Source organism: Syngnathoides biaculeatus, chromosome 8 (genome assembly GCF_019802595.1).
Source record: "Syngnathoides biaculeatus isolate LvHL_M chromosome 8, ASM1980259v1, whole genome shotgun sequence".
Classification (NCBI taxonomy): domain Eukaryota; kingdom Metazoa; phylum Chordata; class Actinopteri; order Syngnathiformes; family Syngnathidae; genus Syngnathoides; species Syngnathoides biaculeatus.
Genome location: NC_084647.1, coordinates 22,929,360 through 22,951,335, shown reverse-complemented (window position 1 = coordinate 22,951,335; position 21,976 = coordinate 22,929,360). Strand labels below are relative to the sequence as shown.

The 21,976-nt window shown below is 41.7% G+C and overlaps 1 protein-coding gene across 3 annotated transcripts in view; it reads left to right on the top strand.

Moving 5' to 3' along the window:
• The first annotated feature begins 427 nt into the window (after window positions 1-427).
• Window positions 428-21,976, top strand: part of LOC133505117 (neprilysin-like) — a 59,067-nt gene continuing 37,518 nt past the window's right edge. For 2 of the 3 annotated variants that reach the window (XR_009796152.1, XM_061828061.1), the window contains exons 1-3: window positions 428-695; window positions 18,532-18,708; window positions 20,567-20,602. Coding sequence is in view for 2 of the 3 variants with exons in the window: in XM_061828061.1 (XP_061684045.1) it covers window positions 506-695; window positions 18,532-18,708; window positions 20,567-20,602 (403 nt within the window). In the remaining variant the exon portion in view is untranslated. Of the gene's footprint in view, window positions 696-4,993; window positions 5,332-18,531; window positions 18,709-20,566; window positions 20,603-21,976 lie in introns of those variants that run through there. The other variant, XM_061828062.1, reaches the window with a different exon arrangement.

Genomic DNA, 21,976 nt, shown 5'->3' with positions numbered 1-21,976 from the left:
AGAGCCGACTATCGGCTGTCTCCAGATTGCTGAGCTACTTTCTCAGCATGGACGAAGGGATTAAATGGAGTCTCTTTTGAAAAGCACGTATATAAAATGAATGGAGTCTCTTGTTATCAGTCAGGGAATTATGGGGAAGTTGGCACTTGTAACCATTCCTTCTACTCGCCATATAACTCCTTCTATCTTCCATCTTTCTTCTGAGAGCCTCAAGACCAACACAAGGCTCAATCTGAGAGTCTATCCGAGTGACAGAAGTGAGCTCATTAAAGTGTGTGTACGTGCCAACTTCAGAACCAGGCAGCCCGTCTGTTGCTGATAGCAGAACCTCTCCCCTGACGGTTTCCCAGTGAGAAGGGGCTGATAAAACAAACCACTGGAGTGAACCTGATCCAAGCAAACAAACTAACACCTCACCTCCAACACGCTCACATCACAAGGTTTCTCCTGTTGTGGAAAGGGAAGATAAGTTTTGTTTTGTGTTTTTTTTAAAGTCTAGACTAAAATGGTATTCTGGAGAGCACACACCAAGATTGAACTGTTAACAAAAGTGAAAAACTTTTCCAAGAACTATATTTGGGATTGGCCAACAGAATGGCAGAAGGCTGCTTCCTGCTGTACGGATGAAAGGAACATACCATGTTTGACTGCGGGGCGAGGATGCTTCCATTCTGAGTCACCAAATGCCAAAAAAGGTAAGATTGTCAAAATGTGACAAAAAATTACAACTCAGGTGTAAGAGAAACGCTTCCATTGTGACCCAGAAGTCAACCGTGAAACCAAATCATCGAGCGATGTCATTTAATTAATTTGTTATTATGTTAGTTAGCAGATGAACGACACGAGCTACTCGTAAAGGACTCTACTGGGGCAAGTGTACGTTGCCACTAAGCTACTCCTAACAGGAAAACAAACTATGATCAATAGAATAAAAAAAAGAACAATACCAAAAAGATTAATAAAAGATCATAAATTTCACGCTACAAAAGAAAGGAATGTTTCCCCTCAAATACTTTTGGCTGCCCAGGGCAAAACACAATTACAAGACGATAAAACCTGAGAGAACACGGCTCAAAATGTCAACTGTGAAGGGGAGCGAGGGATTTAATTTACGCCATGCCACAGGATAATGATGAAGACTTTGATCATAGCCTCTGCACGGCAGTCACATGTGAATACATTTCATGTGCTGACGCCCAACTACATTGAAAGCTGTCAGTTGTGGTTCACAGACTTTATCAAATGCTTTTCCCACACGGATTGGAATTCCTTCTGTGCGTGTGTGTGTGGAAGGGCGTGTATTTCCCATCACAGAAGCAAAGAAATAGAGACGGCAGTGACAGGGTGTCACAAGACGAGACTCGTGTAAGCATGCATTTTTTCTGAGGGATGATTGACAATGCAAAACCACCCATGTCTGGAATAATATACAATCAAACGTGTGACTACATGGATTGCCTGTCACAGTGTGACCTCACTTACTAATTTCCTCTTTTTTTTTTTTTTTTTTTTTTAAAAAGGCCTAGTCGGTAATGATTTTCAGTTAATTGCTCCCTTGTCCCCTGGATGACCTTGGTTAAAAAGACTGGTTGGGGGGCTTGGGGCGAAAACTTGTAAACGGAGCAAATGGAATGCAATATACTTTCCTTTTTTTTCTTAAATGGTACAGTCAATAAGTAATATAAAGTTCACGTCGTCATTCACGTCTCAAACTGTTCCCATCTTAAAACATAAATTGTGAAGGCATTATGGGTGGACGACTGGTTAGTGTATCTGCTTCATAGCTCTGAGGATCCGGGTTCAAATCCAGCCTCCCCTGTGTGCAGTTTACATGTTCGTGTGCTTGTGTGGGTTTTCTCAGGGTACTCCAGTTCCCTCCCACATCCCAAAAACATGCATGGTAGCTGAACTGACGACTCAAAATTACTTGTAGGTGTGAATGTGAGTGGAAATGGTTGTTTATTAATATGTGCTCAGTGACTGGCTGGTGACCAGTTCAGGGTGCCTCGCCCAAAAATAGCTCTCATAGGCTCCAGCATGCCCGCAACCCTAGTGAGGATAAGTGGCATGGAAAATGGATGGATTGCAGTAAAGAGGGTCCCAAAAGTCACGCTACAGTTCCATTTTTCTTCTTTGTTTCAGTTATCATTGGGACAGATGTGAGGCCATCAGAATTTGGCAGCTTATTATGATTTTATATTTTTGCAAGCCCATCATTCCCTTGCCAGCAGCTCACCAATTCACATTGAAGTGACATTGTAAAACTGCCACTAAACATGCCGTTTTTCTGTTAGCAACTGTATTTCAGCACCAGTTCAGTCCCATGGACCCCTTCCCATAAACTTTCCCCGGCTTTACGTCTACGCCCCATCTACAAGTTCTGGGTTTTCATCAGCGGTTATTGTGCCAAGCCTTATGCGGTTTGGTTTATCTACAAAAGATCCTGTTTTGAGAAGCTCGCCACGGTTAGCACTTTAGCTTTAAAACACTTTGCAGCAGTGTGATGGCATAAAGCTTCTCAAAGTCGAGTAAATTACAATAGGGAACAGAAAAAGGTTTTGCCAGCTGGTAATTTTGCAATATTATTCATATGTCAATTGGCGAGCTGTAGCCAAGGGAATAATATGCTTACAGAAAACTGCAAATCTATCAAATTTTAACGGCCACATGTCTGTTTGGATGATACCTGAGGTGAAAAATGAAAATAATGAAGTATATCATTACTTTTGAGACACTCTATTTAGACTTTTAGAACAAGGAGGAAAATGAAAGAAGTCTGTATTACATTTCTGTACAGTGAATATTATTTGTCTATACATTGACGCTATTGTGCTGAGCAGCCGGACCGGTCCTAATGTTGCAAAACGGTACCTGTACACACCTTTTTCTTTTGTCATCACTGGAAACCCTCACATGGTGACATCACAAAAACACAACACAGAAACACTGGAGACAAAGCTGAATTGCCAAGTGACAAGTGGTTATAGGTGCAGTCAACACAAGATGTCGACACACGTACGATAAAATGCTTGATCAACGGCAAAATAACAGCAGCAAAAAAGGTTTTCACAGCTATTATTCTGATGTGTCTGCAACCCCTGGAAAATCACAACACTCTTTTGACCATTTGTGAAATAATAATTAATAATGGCGATCATGCTGAAATTGCATATAATAATACAATGACATTATAAAGCTTTAGAATAATGAGATATGAGCTAAGGCAGTAATGAGCTTTTGTAGGTCGAAATATATATATATTTTTTTACCCTCATCTGTGTATCTAGGCAAACTTTATGAGTCTCAACCATCTCAACCATAAAAGTCATTTAAAAAGCATTAACAGATGCATTGAGACATGTTTAATTGTATTCAACTACTCTGGATTAAATCTCACTACTGTACTTCATTTGTTGCTATCAAAACAAGCAGATATGTATAGAAAATAACGAGCATTTAAAACTGCATACAAATCATTTAACAAAACTAAGTACAAGCTACTGTTCAACTAATACAGGACTATGCATATTATCAGGTCAGTAGCCTGTAAAATGCCTGCAAAGGCACAACAAGCATGGCACGGACCTGCAGTATACAGACGGCTGGCCAAGTGACTTGGCGCGAGTCAGTGTCAGACACAAGAATTACAATCCGCGCCCCACTGTGCTTTTTTATGCTCTCACGTTTGGACTTTCACTTGTGTGCCACCAACGATTTAAGGAGCAAACTGGCCACGAGTGCATCGCATCTCCCCCCTCCCCCCACCCCCACGCTTAAGCTCAGCTCAGGTGATAAAAGATAAAAAAAAAAGATGAAGGAAAAGAAAAATATTGTAGCAAGGTGCAGCCAAATGTACAAAGATGACAGATATTTTCAGTAAGAAAGGGGGACCAAAGTTTGTGCTCAGACAGGAGGTTACATTAAGCTTCTTGGACTTTGCCTCCTGAGCTCCTACTTACCTGCATTTTGTGTTGTTAAAAATAAAAAATAAAAGAATTAATGTTTTGGTATAGTAGTTGGAAGGATTTCCCATTTTGGTACAAAGTTAGAAGTAGTTGGTTTGATTGATTGCAGTGTGAATGTCACCTACGTGCTACATCTTGTTTGGATTCAGTGGCAGTGCAATGGTAACATGTTAGTGCCACATTTAATAAGGCAGGGGACTCGGGAGTCACCATGACGTTCTTGATCCTTGGAACATTTCTTAAAAATTGTCCCACAAAAGAGGTGACCCTGAACCCATCCGTGCATGTGAACAAGCGAGCCTTTCGGGGATGCTCCCTTCAAACCCAATCGTGACATGTAAGCTGTTCACCTGTGGAATGTTCCAAACAGGTGTTATTTGAGCCTTCCTTAACTTTACCACTCTTTTGTTGCCCCTGTCTGGGCTTTTGGGGAACATGTTACAGGCTTCAAATTCAAAATAAGTGAATATCTGCAAAACAACACACACACACACACACACACACACACACGCACACACACGTAATAAATCATAACACTGGATCAGTTTGAATTGGATTTTGAATATATGTAATTGAATTGAGATTGAAAATTATTGTCTAATCATTGTATTAGGTTTTTATTTACATTACACAACATTGAAACATGATTGGAATTGGGGTCCCAGGCTGAATTTGGGGTACAGTACCTCCCTGTTGGTTATCATCATTAGGGTCACGGGTGTTTTAATAATTCATTGCATAAATGAAGAGGATTGGTTTTGTAAGCGATAGCTGGTCACATTTTTATATTTCAGCGTATAGGACAATCAAAAATATGGATGGAGGCTAAAAATAATTGCCCCCCAAGAGACTGAGGTCTTGTCACAGTGACTGATGATTCTGTTTTTACTGCGCTTATAAAAGTTCCACATTTTGTCAATTCGTCTGAGCCTCGCCGTACTCGCCAGCCTTTGAGCGCTTCGTCGGCCTGGGGAGGGGGGGGGGGGGGCGCTTCAAAGTGGAGCAGGAGCCACGTGCACACCTCACACCTGACCGCTTGCATCGCATGCGCAGGAGTCCCGTGGATCATTTCCTCTCATTCGGAGATCCATCCGGTTCTCCCGTCCGGGCGCGTGACGTGAGCGTCAGGAGCAGGTAGCTTGGAGTTTGTGGGCGTGCGTGTCCATGCGTGTGCGCAGTAGCCGAGAAGGCAAGCGAGATCGAGAGGCGGGATTTTGCGCCCTCGTGGAGCTTTCCAGACGCAGACGAGCGAACCTGCACTTTACGCCTCCTCCTCCTCCTCCTCCTGAGCGGATTTGATGGATGTTTAAACGAGCGGATGGGATGCCAGTTTATAGCATCGTCGCAAAATTCCCCGACACGTCCGGTAAGTTGCGCCGCCGCCGATTCGAGTTAGCGTTTATTGTGCGTGAGCGCGTATGCACGCGTACGTGCGTGGGGTGTCAGCGTATACCCGAGCGGCTGTGTGACACGAGGCGGCGTGTGCACCAGTTGATTCATGCCCCCCTAAAAAATAAATCAAAAACAAATCAAATAAAGGCCACGGGAGTTGACGACGTGCAACAGGAGTGGGAGCATGTGTGCTGCAGCTGAGTCGGATTGAACCACCCCACTTTGCGTGTTCTTTTAATTTAATTATTTGAATAAGTCTCTCTGCCCACAAAGTTTTCACCTATGTCATTTCAGGCTTTGGGGAAAGGTCAAATTTAGTAAACTGATATTTTTCAAATGATATATTCTGTGATATTGGAAGTTAATTGAGATGCACATAAGCTTTTTCTAGAGGGAATTGCATGTACAATGGGGAATGGCAAAGTGGCATTTTTATTACAAAGAGTACTTAAATGTTTGTGTATAAATTTAGATGTTTTGCCACCGATCATCATTGGTTGATTAAAATGTAAAAAAGTTAAATTAAGTATTACTAAAATTAACAATTTTCCCTGTATGTTATTATTATTTTTTTTTAATATAAGAAACATTACCATTAAACCAGGTGTTCTCAGGTTGAGGGCTCAAATTTGGCCTTCCTGTATAGAATTTGCAATTTAAGTGCATTTTCTCTGGGTTCGCCAGCTTCATTCCCCAAAACATCCATCTAGCCGTCCATTTTCCAAGCTGCTTATCCTCGCAAGGGTCACAAGCGTGCTGGAGCCTATCCCAGCTATCACCAGACAGTAGGCGGAGTGCGGAGTGAACTGGTTGCCAGCCAATGGCAGGGCACATGGAGACAGACAACAGTCGCACTCACAATCACACTTAAGGGTGATTTAGAGTTCTCGATTAATGCATGTTTCTGTGATGTGGGAGGAAACCGGAGTTCACAAAGAAAACCCACGCAGGGACGGGGAGAACATGCAAACTCCACACAGGCGGGGTGGGGATTTGAACCCCGGTCCTCAGAACTGCGAGGCCAATGTTCTCACCAGGTGTTCCACTGTGCTGCCGCCCAAAAACATGCGCATATTAAATGAATAGAAAACTCTTAATTGTTCTGAGGTTTGAATGTGAGTGTGAAGGGTTGTTTAAAGGTGACCAGGACCGATCTTTCCCCAAAGTCAGCCGGGACCCTAGACCCGAATGAAGTCCTCTAGAAAATGGATGCATTTAAAATGAGATTACATTTTATTTGTATGACAAAATTTTAAGTATCGCTGGCATTGGGCCAAATTGTACATTTGGCCAATATAACATCCATCTATCCATCGATTTTCTTTGCCACTTATCCTCATGAAGGTCGCGGGGAGTGCTGGAGCCTATCCCAGCTGTCAACAGGCAGGATGCGGGTTACACCCTGAACTGGTTGCCAGCCAATCGCAGGGCACACCAAGACATACAGCCGCACTCACAATCAGACCTAGGGGCAATTTAGAGTGTCCAATTAATGTTACGTCTTTTTAGGATGTGAAAGGAAAATTGAGTCCCCGGAGAAAACCCACGCAGCCACAGGGAGAACATGCAAACTCCGCACAGGTGGGGCCAGGATCAAACCCGGGTCATCCGAACTGTGAGGCCAACGCTTTACCATCTGATCCACCGTGCCGCCCCAATTTAATATTTTTTCCGGAAATTGATACTATTGATCTGTCTCCAGGCGTTTCTGTTAATTTTACAATGTATTTACCCATCGCAAGTACTCTTTCGTATGATGTCATGTTAACGGCTCATCAAACATAGCAATGTTTTTGATTCCTGAAATGTGATGCGTTTCCTCCTAACGCCAAAGACATTTTACGTTTTTCTCATTGCCCTGACTTGTTTTACAACTCAAATTTGGCGCTTGAGCGCCAAAGTTTGTGCATACCTGCCGTACAAGTGCTGTGCACGCACACTTAAAGAGTTACATATTTTCCATCTTTACTGCTTAATGCCTTGTGGAGATGTCAAATTTAGTTAACAGTTCAATGTTTTAAACGAGATACTGGAAAGTGCGAGGAGACACTTAAAGTTCCGGCAGAGCTGCTGTTCCAGTAGAAAATACTTATCAAAAAGGGCAGTGGGCATACCCAAACTGAGGTCCATGCACACTCTTGGGGGTGTACCCGAGATTAAAAGTGTAATGGCAAAATTTAGGCAATTTATTTTTCCTGGAGTGTCTTTTTCCTCATAAAACTAACATTCCAGTGCCTTCATGGGGTGTGCAAGATTAAAAGCGTTAGAAGGTGCGAGGACATATTAAAGGTTTTTATAGGGTGGCAGAGCTGCTATTTTAGTGGAAAGCACTTGTAGATTGAGGCAGTGGGGATCCTCTCACGCCCACAGCATGGGTTCCCAGCGCACACATGCTTGGGGGTGCGCCAGTGCCTGGATGGGTGAGGGCGAGATTAAAAGTGCAATGACTGCTTCATATCATCATCATCATAATCATCGTAAATTGCAATAACGCAATTAGCAACCAAGTGAACGATTGATTAGGACATCCGCCTCACAATTCTGACGACCCGGGTTCAAATCCGGCCTCCGCTGCGTGAAGTTTGCATGTTCTGCGCAAATTGAATATTTACAAATGATAAGTCATCAGGTGGAACAGTGGTTTAGCTGGGAAAGTGTTGGCCTCATAGTTCTGAGGAACCGGGTTCGATCCCGGACCCGCATGTGTGGAGGTTGCATGTTCTCCCCGTGCCTGCGTGGGTTTCCTACGGGCACTCTGGTTTCCTCCTACATTCCAAAAAAATGCATGAATTGGATACTCTGAATTGACGGTAGGTGTGATTGTGAGTGCATGTGCAACCAGTTCAGGGTGTACCCGCCTCCTGCCCGTTGACAGCTGGGATAGGCTCCAGCACTCCCCACGACCCTTGTGAGGATAAGCGGCAAAGAAAATGGATGGATGTCATCAGGCAGCACAGTGTGTGACTGCCTCACAATTCTGAGGACCTGGGTTCAAATCCCAGCACACTGATTGTGAGTGCTACTGATGTCTGTCTCTATGCACCCTGAGATTGTCTGGCGACCAGTTGAGGGTGTACCCTGACTCCTGACATCAGCAGGGATAGGCTCCAACACTCCTGCGACCCATGTGAGGATAAGCAGCTCAGATAATGGATGGATGAGTCATGATAAATGCACACTCAATATATATATATAAAAAAAAATGCATATCTCACCCCATAGGCCTGGTCTGGCGAATTGGCAAATTTGTTCCTTGTGCTATCACAAAAATGAGAATCCTCTGGCATATATGCCCCGCCACAGATGCACTGTCTACAAAAACAGAGCTCCAGGTGTTTACTAACAGCAGTCCTTTTTTTCTCGGTTGACCAAAATAATTACCTCAGTTTTGTTGTGGTTTTATTGAAGGACATTTTGGTTCTTCCGGATATTTATTAATTTTAGACAGACCTAACATCTCAACTGAACCGTCGTCATCTGGCAGCGCTGCTAAATTTGTGTCATCTGCCCAACCATTACAGTCAACATTAAAGTTTTGAAGAATTTGACCGAATGGGGGCAACGAATGGGGTGGCTTGCTCATTTCCAGCCTCTCAAAATATCATCACTTTTCTTATGGTCCATTTTCTCATTTGTGTTTCATTAAAACACAATCTATATATGTATATATATATCCATCCATTTTCTTAGCCGCTTATCCTCACAAGGGTCGCGGGAGTGCTGGCACCTGTGAACGGGCAGGATTCAGGGTACACCCTGAACTGGTTCCCAGCCAATCGCAGGGCACATAAAGACAAACAGCCGCACTCACAATCACACATAGGGGGCAATTTACGGTGTCCAATTAATGCTGTGCATGTCTTGGGGATGTGGGAGGAACCTGGAGTTCCCAGAGAAAATCTACGCAGGCACGGGGAGAACATGCAAACTCCAGTACTTTGTACTAAATATACTCCTTAAGATATATTTTGTACATGGAGCCTCAAAACCTGATTCAAGGTTGCAGTGTGCTGGCAGATGTACAGTGTTCAGTCGCTTGGTGTCCAGCGAAGTCACCAACAGTCAGAATTTTGCCACGTTCCACTCCAATTACATTCGTTCAGTGTGCAACAGGCCTTAAGGGATGTGAGGATTGATAAAAAGTGTTATAGTGCTGCAGAGATGCTCTTGAAATGGGAATTTCTTGAAGGATTGGGGCAGTGGCCAACCCCAACACCAAACTGATGCATACACTATTGGGGGTGTGCCAGTGGACTGATACAAGTACACAAATATTTAAAAAAAAAATTAAAATTACAGTACATTCATAGGGGGGCACAGGTTAAAAGTGTTCAGTAGTTTGAACGGTTTTATAGAACTGCAAAGATGCTATTCAGGTACACTTTTGAGATCCCCTTGAGCATAGAAGCCCAAATTTCGGTATTCCGCTCTTGGGAGCGTGCCACCTCCCTGATGCTTGCAATTAAACATATAATGACAGCATTTATGCCCCCCCCCCTACTCTCATGTGATATTTTCCTCCACAAAATTCATGTAACAGTGCTGGCATGAGGGTGCCCAAGATTAAAAGCTTTATGGGGTGTGAAACTAAATTAAATGTTTTGGAGGGCCACAGAGTTGCTGATGCCGAACAAATTCAGATGGAGCATTCGGCAGGTGTCGTCTTGAGCATGGATTCCCACACTGTGATACTGCTTTAGATCTGATTCAGTCTGTAATAATTAATAGACTTTACATCGATTTCATCGGCCTGATCGGAGTCGGTGGACAAAAGGCATTTTTTTCCTGAATGTCTGATTGATTTTAATGTCATAATTCATAGAGCTGATCAATGACGTTATCGATTATGGCGTCAGGTAGCTATTAAAAAAAAAGAAGAGCTCAAACTACGCAGAAACGAGCGTAAAAATTGAAACAGAAGAGGTAAAAATAATATTGTGGCGCATAAAATTATTATTGTGGGCATCTAAAAAAAAAACAAGGGGGCCTAAAATTAAAATGCTCGTTCACCTCTCACTTTGTTATTTTTCTCCTTGCTCACAATTCTTCACCGAGCTGCACTTGCTTCCAGTTTTATTAGGGATGATGTCACAGATTAAGACTCGACTAGATGATCACCGACTGCTACCTACATGGGCGCTGGCTTTAACAGAGCATTTTAAGACAGACTTTGCGCTACGTGTATCCGTGTCATCTGGAAAAAATCTGAGGCTTTAATCTGTCAACGAGCAAATATTAATGCATTTGTACAATGAATGAGATGCAAGATTCTCCTCCTGGCATAAATAGGTGAACAAAGATACATTATTTATTTTTTGAACAGTTAAGCACACAAGTATATGGCGTAAACGAAGAGGTCGTTTACAGTGAAGAAAATGAGTATTTGAACACCCTGCTATATTGCAAGTTCTATAGATGATATATATAGAATATATGATTTTTTTAATGATTTATTTGTGCGATACAGCTGCAAATATGTATTTGAACACCTGAGAAAATGAATGTTAATATTTGGTACAGTAGCCTTGGTTTGCAATTATAGAGGTCAAATGTTTCCTGTAGTTGTTCACCAGGTTTGCACACACAGCAGGAGGGATTTTGGCCCACTCCTCCACACATACCTTCTGATCTTGATCAGACAGGTTTCTGGGCTGTTGCTGAGAAACACGGAGTTTCAGCTCCCGCCAAAGATTTTCTATTGGGTTTAGGTCTGGAGACTGGCTAGGCCATGGCAGAACGTTGATATGCTTCTTGCGGAGCCACTCCTTGGTTTTCCTGGCTGTGTGCTTCGGGTCATTGTCATGTTGAAAGACTCAGCCACGACTCATCTTCAATGCTCTGACTGAGGGAAAGAGGTTGATATTTTGCATGGGGCTCCACTCCGATTGAGATTAATCGTCATGTTTAGCTTTGTCCATTTTTTTTTTCATTTTTTTTTTCTTTAGGATAAGCACTTTGATGAAAATTTCAGACCTCTTCTTGATTTCTAAGTGGGAGAACTTGCAATATAGCAGGGTGTTCAAATACTTATTTTCTTCACTGTAAATACTCATTCCTTCAACTTCTGATTGGACCGATTATATATATATATATATTTTTTTTTTTTTAAAGTCCCTGATTCGTCCCAAAAATCCTGACCATGTAAAGCCTTATCCTGAATATGCATTTCCCCATTTTTCATTCATTTGTCATGTATACTTAACCTTTGTGAAAAAGTCAAATATAGAATGAAGTTATATTATTCAACTGAGATGTTCGATCAAGTGGTACAATAACATAAAAGTTTTATAGAGCTTCAGAGCAGCTATTGGAAATTGCTTGTAGAATTGAACAATGGGCATCATCAACACCTACAATATAGATTCCCAAACTTTTAGGTACTTTTATTTAAAGAGTATTGTCAGTCTGGTAAAATATTTGGATAGTTACTGTAGATTATTTTTCCCATGTGCGTTTCTCATTTTAAAAAGTATCATTTTATCCTTACATTAACCTAACATTGTCCTTGGCCTTTAGTGTGTACACATCACCAATCAGCTTGTTTCAGAGTAGATGCAGCGGTAAGTTGGAATCCGACTAATACGTCCTTTGAGATATGAGCCGTTGATAGGGCGATTTTTTTTTTTTTTGGCAGTTAGTGAAGAAACTCCCACTCCCAGTTGAAGCTCACTGTCAAAATAAACATAAAACAAAACATAAATTACAGATTTTTACAACAGCCACAGTGCAAAGTTTAGTTTCACAAACAAAAATACCCTAGACAGTCAGTCACGATCAAAAATGTAATTGCGTTGGAACCCTTGTTCACATATCACATTCGTGTTGGCAAAGGCTATTCGAAGTATGCCATTGCCACTTCCTGTCCTTGCATGCATGTTGAAGCATTTTCATTTATTTTGGCAGGTCAGGTTAAACGTGGATTGTTTTGACAAGGTCATCGTGTATGCGAAAGTATTAAAATGATAATAAATCACATTATTGCTTGTTGTTCCTGTATAAAACTTCTCGACGGCATGTCTTTTATTGAAATATGACCTCTGTGTGTAACCCATTACACAATCACATCCCTCATCTTTACGGCTAAGTGTCTTGCTCGCCTCAACCGTAAATGTGAGGAGCCATTTGTTGAAGAGCTCTCCTTGGGATTTGAACCTGTGGTTGTTCTTTTGGTCACAAGATGCACTCTTGGCCCCATTTCCACAACCTCGTCTGTTTCTGACCTCCCTGCTTTAATTTAACCTACATTGCACCATGGCGTTCTTGGAGTCGACCATATATAGTCGACTCTTCTAATGCGACAAACCTTCGAAAAATGTTCCCATTACCGTTCCTTGGAGGATGTGATTCATATTAGTCAGCAGGCGCTAAAAGCCACATGTGCCATAGAAGGTGTTATTTAAAGTTAAACTAGGCCACATTCCTGTGCTTATTAGAACTCCTCAATTAAGTGCATGACATGTTCACGGCTCGCAATGATTTAGCCTGTAAAATGTGTGCGTGCGTGTGTATGTTGGGAGGGGTGTATGGGTATTTTTTAGGTGTCGTAATGAATGATGGCTTTAATTATGAAGGGGTTGCCGAGGTCCCACGAGACAAGGGGAGTGATTATGTTTTGGGTATTTTGGGAGGCACGGCCACAGAAAGAGAAACAGAGGGAACGTGGAAACTTTGGGGCCTCCTTAGATAAAACCATCGGCGTGATAAAATATAAACTGTATTGCCGTAAACTTTGCTGACCGGTCCTCTGTGGACTCACTTTGTTTTGCTTTCCTCCTCATTGATTGGTTATCTTCACCCTCTGTGCCTCATTAACATGATTAATTTTACCTTATTGTGGTTCAGTCCAGGATTCGTATGGTTGTTTTCACACACCTCCCAATTGGTGAATATCCTAGTAAGTTACGTTTGCTAAAGGTTTTAACCAGGACAATTTACTGTACATAAGCCACATTAATTGGAGACTCTAAATTGCCCCTAGGCCTGATTGTGAGTGTGGCTGTTTGTCTTTATGTGCCCTGCGATTGAGCTGGCAACCAGTTCACGGTGTACTCCGCCTCCTGCCCGTTGACAGCTGGGACAGGCTCCAGCACTCCCCGCGTCCCTTGTGAAGATAAGCGGGAAAGAAAATGGATGGATGGATAAGTCATCAGGCGGCACGGTGGGTGACTGCCTCACAATTCTGAGGACGTGGGTTCAAATCAAATGGATGGATGGATGGGTGTACATAAGCCCAATTACATTTTAGCAAAGGTTTTTGTTCAAATTTATGCTCTTAAAGTGAACCGAATTCACCTTACAATTACAGTAGTATATATGTTATCTTGTTGAGGTCCGTGTAAAAAAACAAAGTGTTCCAAATGATGTGACTAATGTTTGACGCTTGCCCCGTACCACCCAATAATAGTTTCAAATGACACACTGGCCTGTACAAACTTGGAAGCCCCTGATTTGATTAGTTCAGTATTCCTACTTTAGTAGTCTGTAATATGTACAAGCCAGACAGGACTTGTGCGTTTACAGCATCATCACATGAGATGTCAGCAAATGATGTGAGACTTCTGCTGGGTGAGCATCTAAAGGATGATCGGTGTTATGTCCTACTGTTTTTTTTTTCTGATGCCACTGCATGAATGAATTTTCAATCACATATCTGAAATGATTTCACCGAGGAACTGTTAATATGTAGCCGCATGTATGTAAGTGACTACCAGTGAAGTGGACAAACAAACGGCACACTTTAAGTGTTACATTTATGCCTCACCACACACTGAGAAACATCACTGAGTGTGATCGAAGTGGATGATCGCGGAAATAAAAAAATTACAGTTGGTGACTCTCACCTGCTTACCAAGCAATTGAGCACCCCCATTGACTGATGTGCTGCAATGGCAAAAATACAACCATGTATTACTGTAATTTCTTGAAAACAATGCAGAAATTTTTCCCAAAATATTTTCAAAAAGTTAATATATTTAGGTATGCATGAAAAAGTAAATATTACAATCACATTGTATAGTCATATACAGGAAGATAGCATGGTAAAAAGGTATACATATACATTTCAATATGATATTCGATGTCATATCTTACACATTTATATATATTACGGTAATGTGCGCCCCCAACTTGAGCACTCAGAGCTCCTCCGGGGAGCTTGCATTTTACGATTGTTAGCATAGCATGCCTGTTGCTACTGCACCAAAGATCAGAAACAACTGCCCATGACTATGTTTGAACTTAAACTAAGACAACAAATGTCGACTACAATGGCTAGTTGTGCAGATGCTTTTCAAAGAAATGTGTCATCACTCGTGCCGATGATGCCGCAAACCCAGAAGTCGCGCCGCAGTCCGAAACAACAATAACTGGCCTCAATGGCTTCAGGTCTGTATAAAAACGTGAGCTCAAACTATGTAATACGAGCGTCATGGGGACATTACAAAAAACAAACAAAATAAAAAAACGGGAGCACGCACACAATTGAAATGCTTGCTTTTTTAAAAAAATGTGCCCATTATGCTCGTTTCAGTGTATTTTGAGCTCACGTTGTTTTTATACCCACCTGACGCCATTGTGAAAGATGCTACAGATTGGAACCGAACGGAGGGGGAGAGGTTGCCCTGCGCAACCCAAACTCTTGGGATTAAAAAAACATTTCAAGTCATCAATGATGAGTTACACAGCGATGCACCAAAGGTAGCTACTATGGATCTTTTTCAGAGTGGAGATGAGTCAGATGCTTCTTTTGAAGGCTTGGCCAAGGATGTGTAATGTAGTGGATAAACTGCACTATGCACAAACGTTTTATGGATAAATATTTAATGCAGTGCTTAATAAACAATGTTAAAGACTTTGTATTTTTAAGACTGAAATATGTGTCAACAGTATAAATAAAATGTTGTGCCATCATTGAGCATTGATTTTAGTTGGTTGACGGATTTGGTTCTGACAATTACAGGGACTAGGACAAGCGTGGCCTGTCCCGAGATTATATTACCGCTACATCAGCATATGCACATTATTGTTAATGTTGAAAAACAATACAAGTACAAACCTAACCAAATATGTAAGTAATGGCAAATTGTTGGTGCGCATTGTACATTGGTGGAAGGGTTTTCCTGATTTTTATAGGTCCATTTTGGGGGTGGGCATTTTACTTCAGGAGGCATTATACTCGAGAAATGACGGTAGGTTTTGGGCCGCCACATACAATATCCCGTACTGCATTGTTTTATTACTGAACCACAAAAACATGGGGTGATTGTCAAGGAAGAAGTGGATACCCTCAAAGAAAGTGTGGATATTTTTGTGAGGCTGCGGGTTTTAATCAGTCACTCCATTCAGTAACTGCTGTACACTGCATTTCAGTAACAGCTTTGGTTGCTAGCCACAGGTAAACATGAAAAAAAAAAAAAAAAAAAAAAATATATATATATATATATATATATATATATATACATACACACTCTTAACCGATAATTCATATTTGGATCAAAGCAAAAGTAGTGGCTGACAGTTTGTCCCTCGTCAAAACTAGTTGCTTGACCTCGCACATGGCTCAGTTGGGATCAGCCGTGTTGTTTGTTGTGCGTCAGGCATAAGCCGTCTACTTATGGTAAGGAGGTTTGCTTTATTTTGTTTGCTTTGATTCAGACTGAACCAAATTACTTCACAAACAACTCAGTATGGGGAAGAGTCTTTTCATGAAATTGCAACAATTCTACAAGTCTACAGCTCAGAGTTGATCAGATTGTTTTCGACTTTGGAGGTTCCGATGTGTGCAGTTCCTATGTAAAAATACATTGGTGAGTTTGGGTGATGGTGATGTTGTTGAATGAGCGACGTGTTCTGATTGGCCCCTAACACCCATACCGTGCATGCCTCAGCCCAGTGTGAAGCCGTCGCCTTTAAACATGATTTAGTGCCTGTCCGAGTCCCGCTTGGTCTGTACACCACCTCCATCGTTGTCTTTCTCTCTGCACATTCCCTCACTGTGTCTTCACTGTTCTGTTGGTATAAACTTAATTCCATCTGCATTTCATTTCTTGGCATGCAATGAATCAGGATGGAGAGGCGGGAACAATGCGCGCTGATGCTGACATGTACACGCACACACTGTTTCACTACAGCTGCGGGACGCCTTGCTGTCACCGTTATGTGTTTTGCCTCCAGACGAGAAAATAAAGTCAAAAAGATCCGACGTCCTCATCCTCTCCCTCCTCCTGCACAGCCAGGCAGATTGCACAGGATGTTTGAATTCATTTCCTTGTTTGTCTCTTATTGAACACGAGCGCTTTTGAAAAAGGACGACGAGCTTTGCATGAAAAGCCTCCACTCGGTTGTGTGTGGAATGATCAAAAAAGTGGCTTCAAACTGTTTGATGTCACTCCCAGTAGAAGTGTACTGTCAAAGTAAAAAATAAAACCGAATTGGATGTTTTGCATTTAAACCCATCCATCCCTTATCTACCGCTTTTGCGGGTCAGGTCGCGGGGGAAGTTGCTTCAGCAGGGATACCCGGACTTCCCTTTCCCCATGTAGCTTTACTTTAGGAAAGCCCGTTTTTCTTCAAGCAAAACACTATTGATGAGTTATTAATAATCCCACACGCTCCTGCACTAGGATTGGCTGCTGTGTCCTGGCAGAACATGCTTGACTGGTTGCCAAGAGTAAAAAAAAAAACTGACTGAAGTTTGGCATTATTCGTTTTAATCGACGAACCCCACCCTCACCCCAATCCTGACCTTAACCCATCCTAAACTGCCTGACAACAAATGTCTTGGTTTTTATTTCATACAATTAAAATACACATTTTCATAGGTCAATTATTTATTTGCATCTGTGCAGCCTGGGGTTGTCATTGGGAGGGTTTGTCCAAGAAATTTTGAGTCCATTTTATTTCATCAATAGGCGATGGGAGATTGGCGTTGTCCAAAATTTTTTTTTAGGGTTGTGGGGCAAGCCCAGTGTTGTGTGTGTGGGGGGTTCACTAGCATTCCGTAGAACTGGGTCTGGTTCCTGGAACTAAAATGCTGAAAGTATCAGGAGGTCCTTGGTAAACAAAGGAGTTCCGTTTCTATTTGTAAATTCAAATGGTAGCACAGTACAGTAAATATTTGTATGAAAAACAGAATTGAGCTATGAATATGAAACAGTCAAATAAAAACCAGAAAGCATGACAGTCACTAAGTATACTTTCTCATCCCGTGCAAAATAGTTCATTGTGTTCCGTTTGTATCCTTCAAACCCGGTTGGGACAGTTGTAAAACTGAGTTTGACCGATGAGACCAATTATCTACACGGACGACAATGCTGACTTTACACCAGTCTGTAGTATAGTCGCTGATACATACAAAATAGGATTTGAAATTCATCTTTTGTGTTTGATGTACTGGGTTATGGAATTATACCGTAGTAGTCTGCCTGTATGTGTTTGTGTGAGTCTTTCTATTTGTTCAAAGGAAGCCAGGAGGCTTTGTCCTCTGGTTGTGTGCTGCTCTCATCTCAGTCAACACATGGAAAGACCCACGGTGTGCTCGTGACAACAGTTCGTGTATGTGTGTGTGCGGGGCAGCAGGCATTGCGAGAGTATGTGCGAGGGGGATTACAGATTAATTGTCTGCAGCGATACTTTCCTGCTTGTTCCACAAACTTTGCAAAGTTCTTACTTTGGCCCAGAGAAGAAAACAAAGCTGTTTATTGAGCAGCAGGAGGAATCCGTTGTTTTTACACCGCTTTCTTCATTCTTTGTGCCACGCGCGGCCAACAGTTACTGTGCCATCTTTAAAAGATTATTTTCATTCACTGTGCGTCATCTTTGAGCTAACGATTTTTGTGAATAAAAATGAAAGACGAAACAAAAGAAACTCAGTACCGTATTTGAACATTGAATGGTTGTAACTCTGTTTAGTTTTACGCTGAACCTCAACTGGAGTGTATATAAACGACTTTAAATGAGCAACATTCACTAATAGTCCTGGCTTCTATGTTAGCATCTAAGCAACCTGTAATTGTGATCCTGGAGGCTCTGCACGCTGTTACGCCATCTTGTGTGTCATAGAGGTCAGAGAACATGACTCGTTAGGTCGGTGGATTGGTCAGTCCTCTCTGTTGATTGATCGGTCTATACGTCGGTGCTTCAGAGTCAATTGATTATATGTGGGTGTTTTCTTCAGGTGATTCCATCCAGCTCCCAGCAGAAGGCGAAGTTCTGACCATGACCGACAACAACGCCCCCAAATCGGCTAAAAAGCCCCGCTGGACCTCTCTGGAGGTCGGTCTCATCGCTGTCGTCTCCTTGCTCTTCATCATTGTCGTGGCCCTCATCATCGTCTTTGCCACTCTGCAGACAGGTGAGTTTTCCTCCAATCCTAAACCTCCCGCCAGGCTCCCATTAGAAAACACCAAACTCCGTGTGCACGAACCTTCCCTTCGATGCAGTGCTTGAAGGAGCACACTGAAGAGGGGCGACACATCCTGCTGGGCAGAGGTCACTGTTAAAGCAGAGAACAAAAGTACTAGCACTGGTGCAGAACGCGGGAAGTTCACTGTGCAAAAGTCTCATGTCCCACTTGACTTTGAATGAATACGTCTCCGTGACGTTTCTTCACTAGAGCACAACAAAATAAACTGCTTCAGATCAGTGAAGGCCCTTTTGCCAAGTTTTTCAACAACTCTAGTAGCGAGCTGCACTGTATAATGGCGCCCATATTTGGTAACATGAGATTTGGTCAAAGGACTATAGCTATCTTACTAGTATTAACTTTACTAGTATTGTTGGGGCATTACAGTCGGATCCAAAATCCAATCTATTAAAATATAATAATAATCACTTTTCATTATTCATGAAATAATCATTAATAGATAATTATTTAATTATTATCCATCCATCCATTTTCTTGCTGGAGCCTATCCCACCTGTCAACGGGCAGGAGGCGGGGTACTCCCTGAATTGTTTGCCAGCCAACCTCAGGGCACATAAAGACAAACAGCTGCACTCAAAATCACACCTAGGAGCAATTTAGAGTGTCCAATTAATGTTGCATGTTTTTGGGATGTGGGAGGAAACTGGAGTGCGAACATGCAAACTCCACACAGGCAGGTCCGGGATGGAACCAGGGACCTCAGAACTGTCAGGCCAACACTTTACCAGCTGAGCCCACCGTTTGCATTTAATTATCAATTAAAGTATAATATTCCTTTCATATTTTGAATTAGTTTCTAGAGCACTTGTCCTCATTAGGTGGGCTACTCCCAACTGACTTTGGAGTGGTTACTAGCTAATTGGAGTGTAGTGTCCATTTTATGTGTATTTAGTCGACTTTTCTTTCAGTACACAGGTGAGCCTTTGCATGCCTATAACAGCGGACCTTGGGTTCAAGGGAGGGTCCACCTTGGGCTGGTCGGCCGTCAATCACGGGGCGCACATAGATAAACAACCATTCCCACTCACAGTAATACCTAAGTATCAATGTTAGCCTCAATGACGCCAAGATGTAAACTGCATACAGGAAAGTCGGATTCAGACCCAGACGAGGCAGACATGCCAACCACTAGTCCACTGTGCATCTTGTTACGTTATTTAAAATTTAGTTGGTTATATATTGCAATGAAAAGTACTCTAACTTGAGCTGCAATCACCACAATGTACACACGCTTAGTGACAGTAATGGTGTTGTGATAATGACAAACAATGTTTTATTTGTAAATCTATATGAGGATTGCTGTCCTTAATTGGAATATTGAAAACAGTATTTATACACTATTATTAGCGCGAGAGAAGGATATACAATTTTCCAACATGTTAAAATTAAAAACACAAACAAAATGCTTAAACAATCCATAAGAATAAATAAGAATTATATAAAAATACATTTATTTTTAAATAAAACTCATTATGCTGTAAAATGGCAGTATTTCAAGTTCCCTCTCACCTTAAAAAGGGAAAATACTCCAATAATTGCAAAGTAGTGCAATGTTTAGATTTCCTGTATTTTTATGTACTGTATTTCAAACTGTTCATGTGAATACATATATTGTGCATAATCTTTCATGTTGGGCAAGCAAAAGATGTCTTGTTGAGTGTGCACATTTCGAGGTCATGAAAGTGTGTGAAATTACAGTCTCTGGAAGAGGAAAGGGATGTGAATTCATATTTTGACATCTTGACAGCAAATATTTACAATGAATTGTTTTTGTGTTTCCCCGCAGACGAAATCTGCACTACGGCTGACTGCACTCGTTCGGGTAAGTCATTTGTCTTAATTTTCTCTCATTTCTGGACTTTTATCCCTTCAATATCGTACATGAGGTGAGAAACCGAAACACAGCAGATGTCTGCTCATCTGAAATATACAACTTTATCTTGACAAATACACGACTGGTGCTTCAAATTGTGGAAGCGTTTCTGTGCATCAAAGTCCTACTTCTGCAACATTTGTTGGACACTCCTATGAAGCGGGAACTCCCGACTAAACAAATCCACATGCAACGCAGCCAACAACAAAATGATCTTCACCATGTGTGCGTGTTTTATTAGTTTATTTGTGTCTGATGGGCAAAAAAGGGTAGTTTGTTTTCAAGTGGACCTGTGTATATGTATGTTATTCACTGTACCAGCAGAGCGTGAAACATTGTGTTTGTGTGCCAGGCGGTAAAAAGAAAGGCTGGTGGTCCACATCCCTGAGTCCTCCGGTCTAACCCTCAAGACAAATATCGGGCAGCCCTGTTAGATGACGAGGAGGAAGGCTCCTTCCTCTTGTCTCCTTTTTGTCTTGCCCGCACACGACTCTTGCCAACAACAAAAGAGGCAAAAGCTTGACTGACTCCAGAAGAGAAAACAAATCCACCGTATTTACCCTGCTGAACGCTGTTTATTTAGCACGAACTCTTCAAATACATTCAAGTGCCTCACGTTTAGGGGAAAATGTTTAATCCTCAGCGCGAGCACAATTTGTGAAGATTCACATCCATCTGCTTTCGAAAAGACCTTCATCAGTGATGCGCATTAGCTTCATGATAATTTGGTGAAAGAGATATTTAATGTAGTTAAAGTCTTAACATGTGGGAATTAAAAATGCATGATGCTGAATTAGAACGTTTTTTCCCCCAAAAAGTTTTTTTTAGCACCATTGAAGACCTTGAGACACCAGAGAATTGATTAGGATCGGTAAGGATTTTCTGCCATATTTAAGGCATTTACTTTGAAAAGGAAAACCTTTACTTTTTGGGTTGAAAAATGCCTGCATGTTTCTCATTTGCAGAGATTTCTTCCTGAAATTTGACATGTTAGAATTAATGATTTCATCTGGTTGAGCCATCCCTTTCCTGATCATCCTGAGAGCAAATTAACCGTCAGATTTTCATCACACTTGGCCGTAGAAACATGGACATAGAAGAGTTTGAACTCTGTAGCTTACAAAAACAGTTGCAAGAAGGACCATCAACAGTCTTTCAAACTTAGTTTGTAGTCCCACAACATGTTGAAATGTAGTTACCTGCACAGTATGAAAGATACAGTAATCTTTACGATGAATGTACGTGTAACGATTCCTTTGACGAACGATTCTATTCATATCACGATTCATGATTGCTGATTAGATCCTTGGATGGCATTGGTTC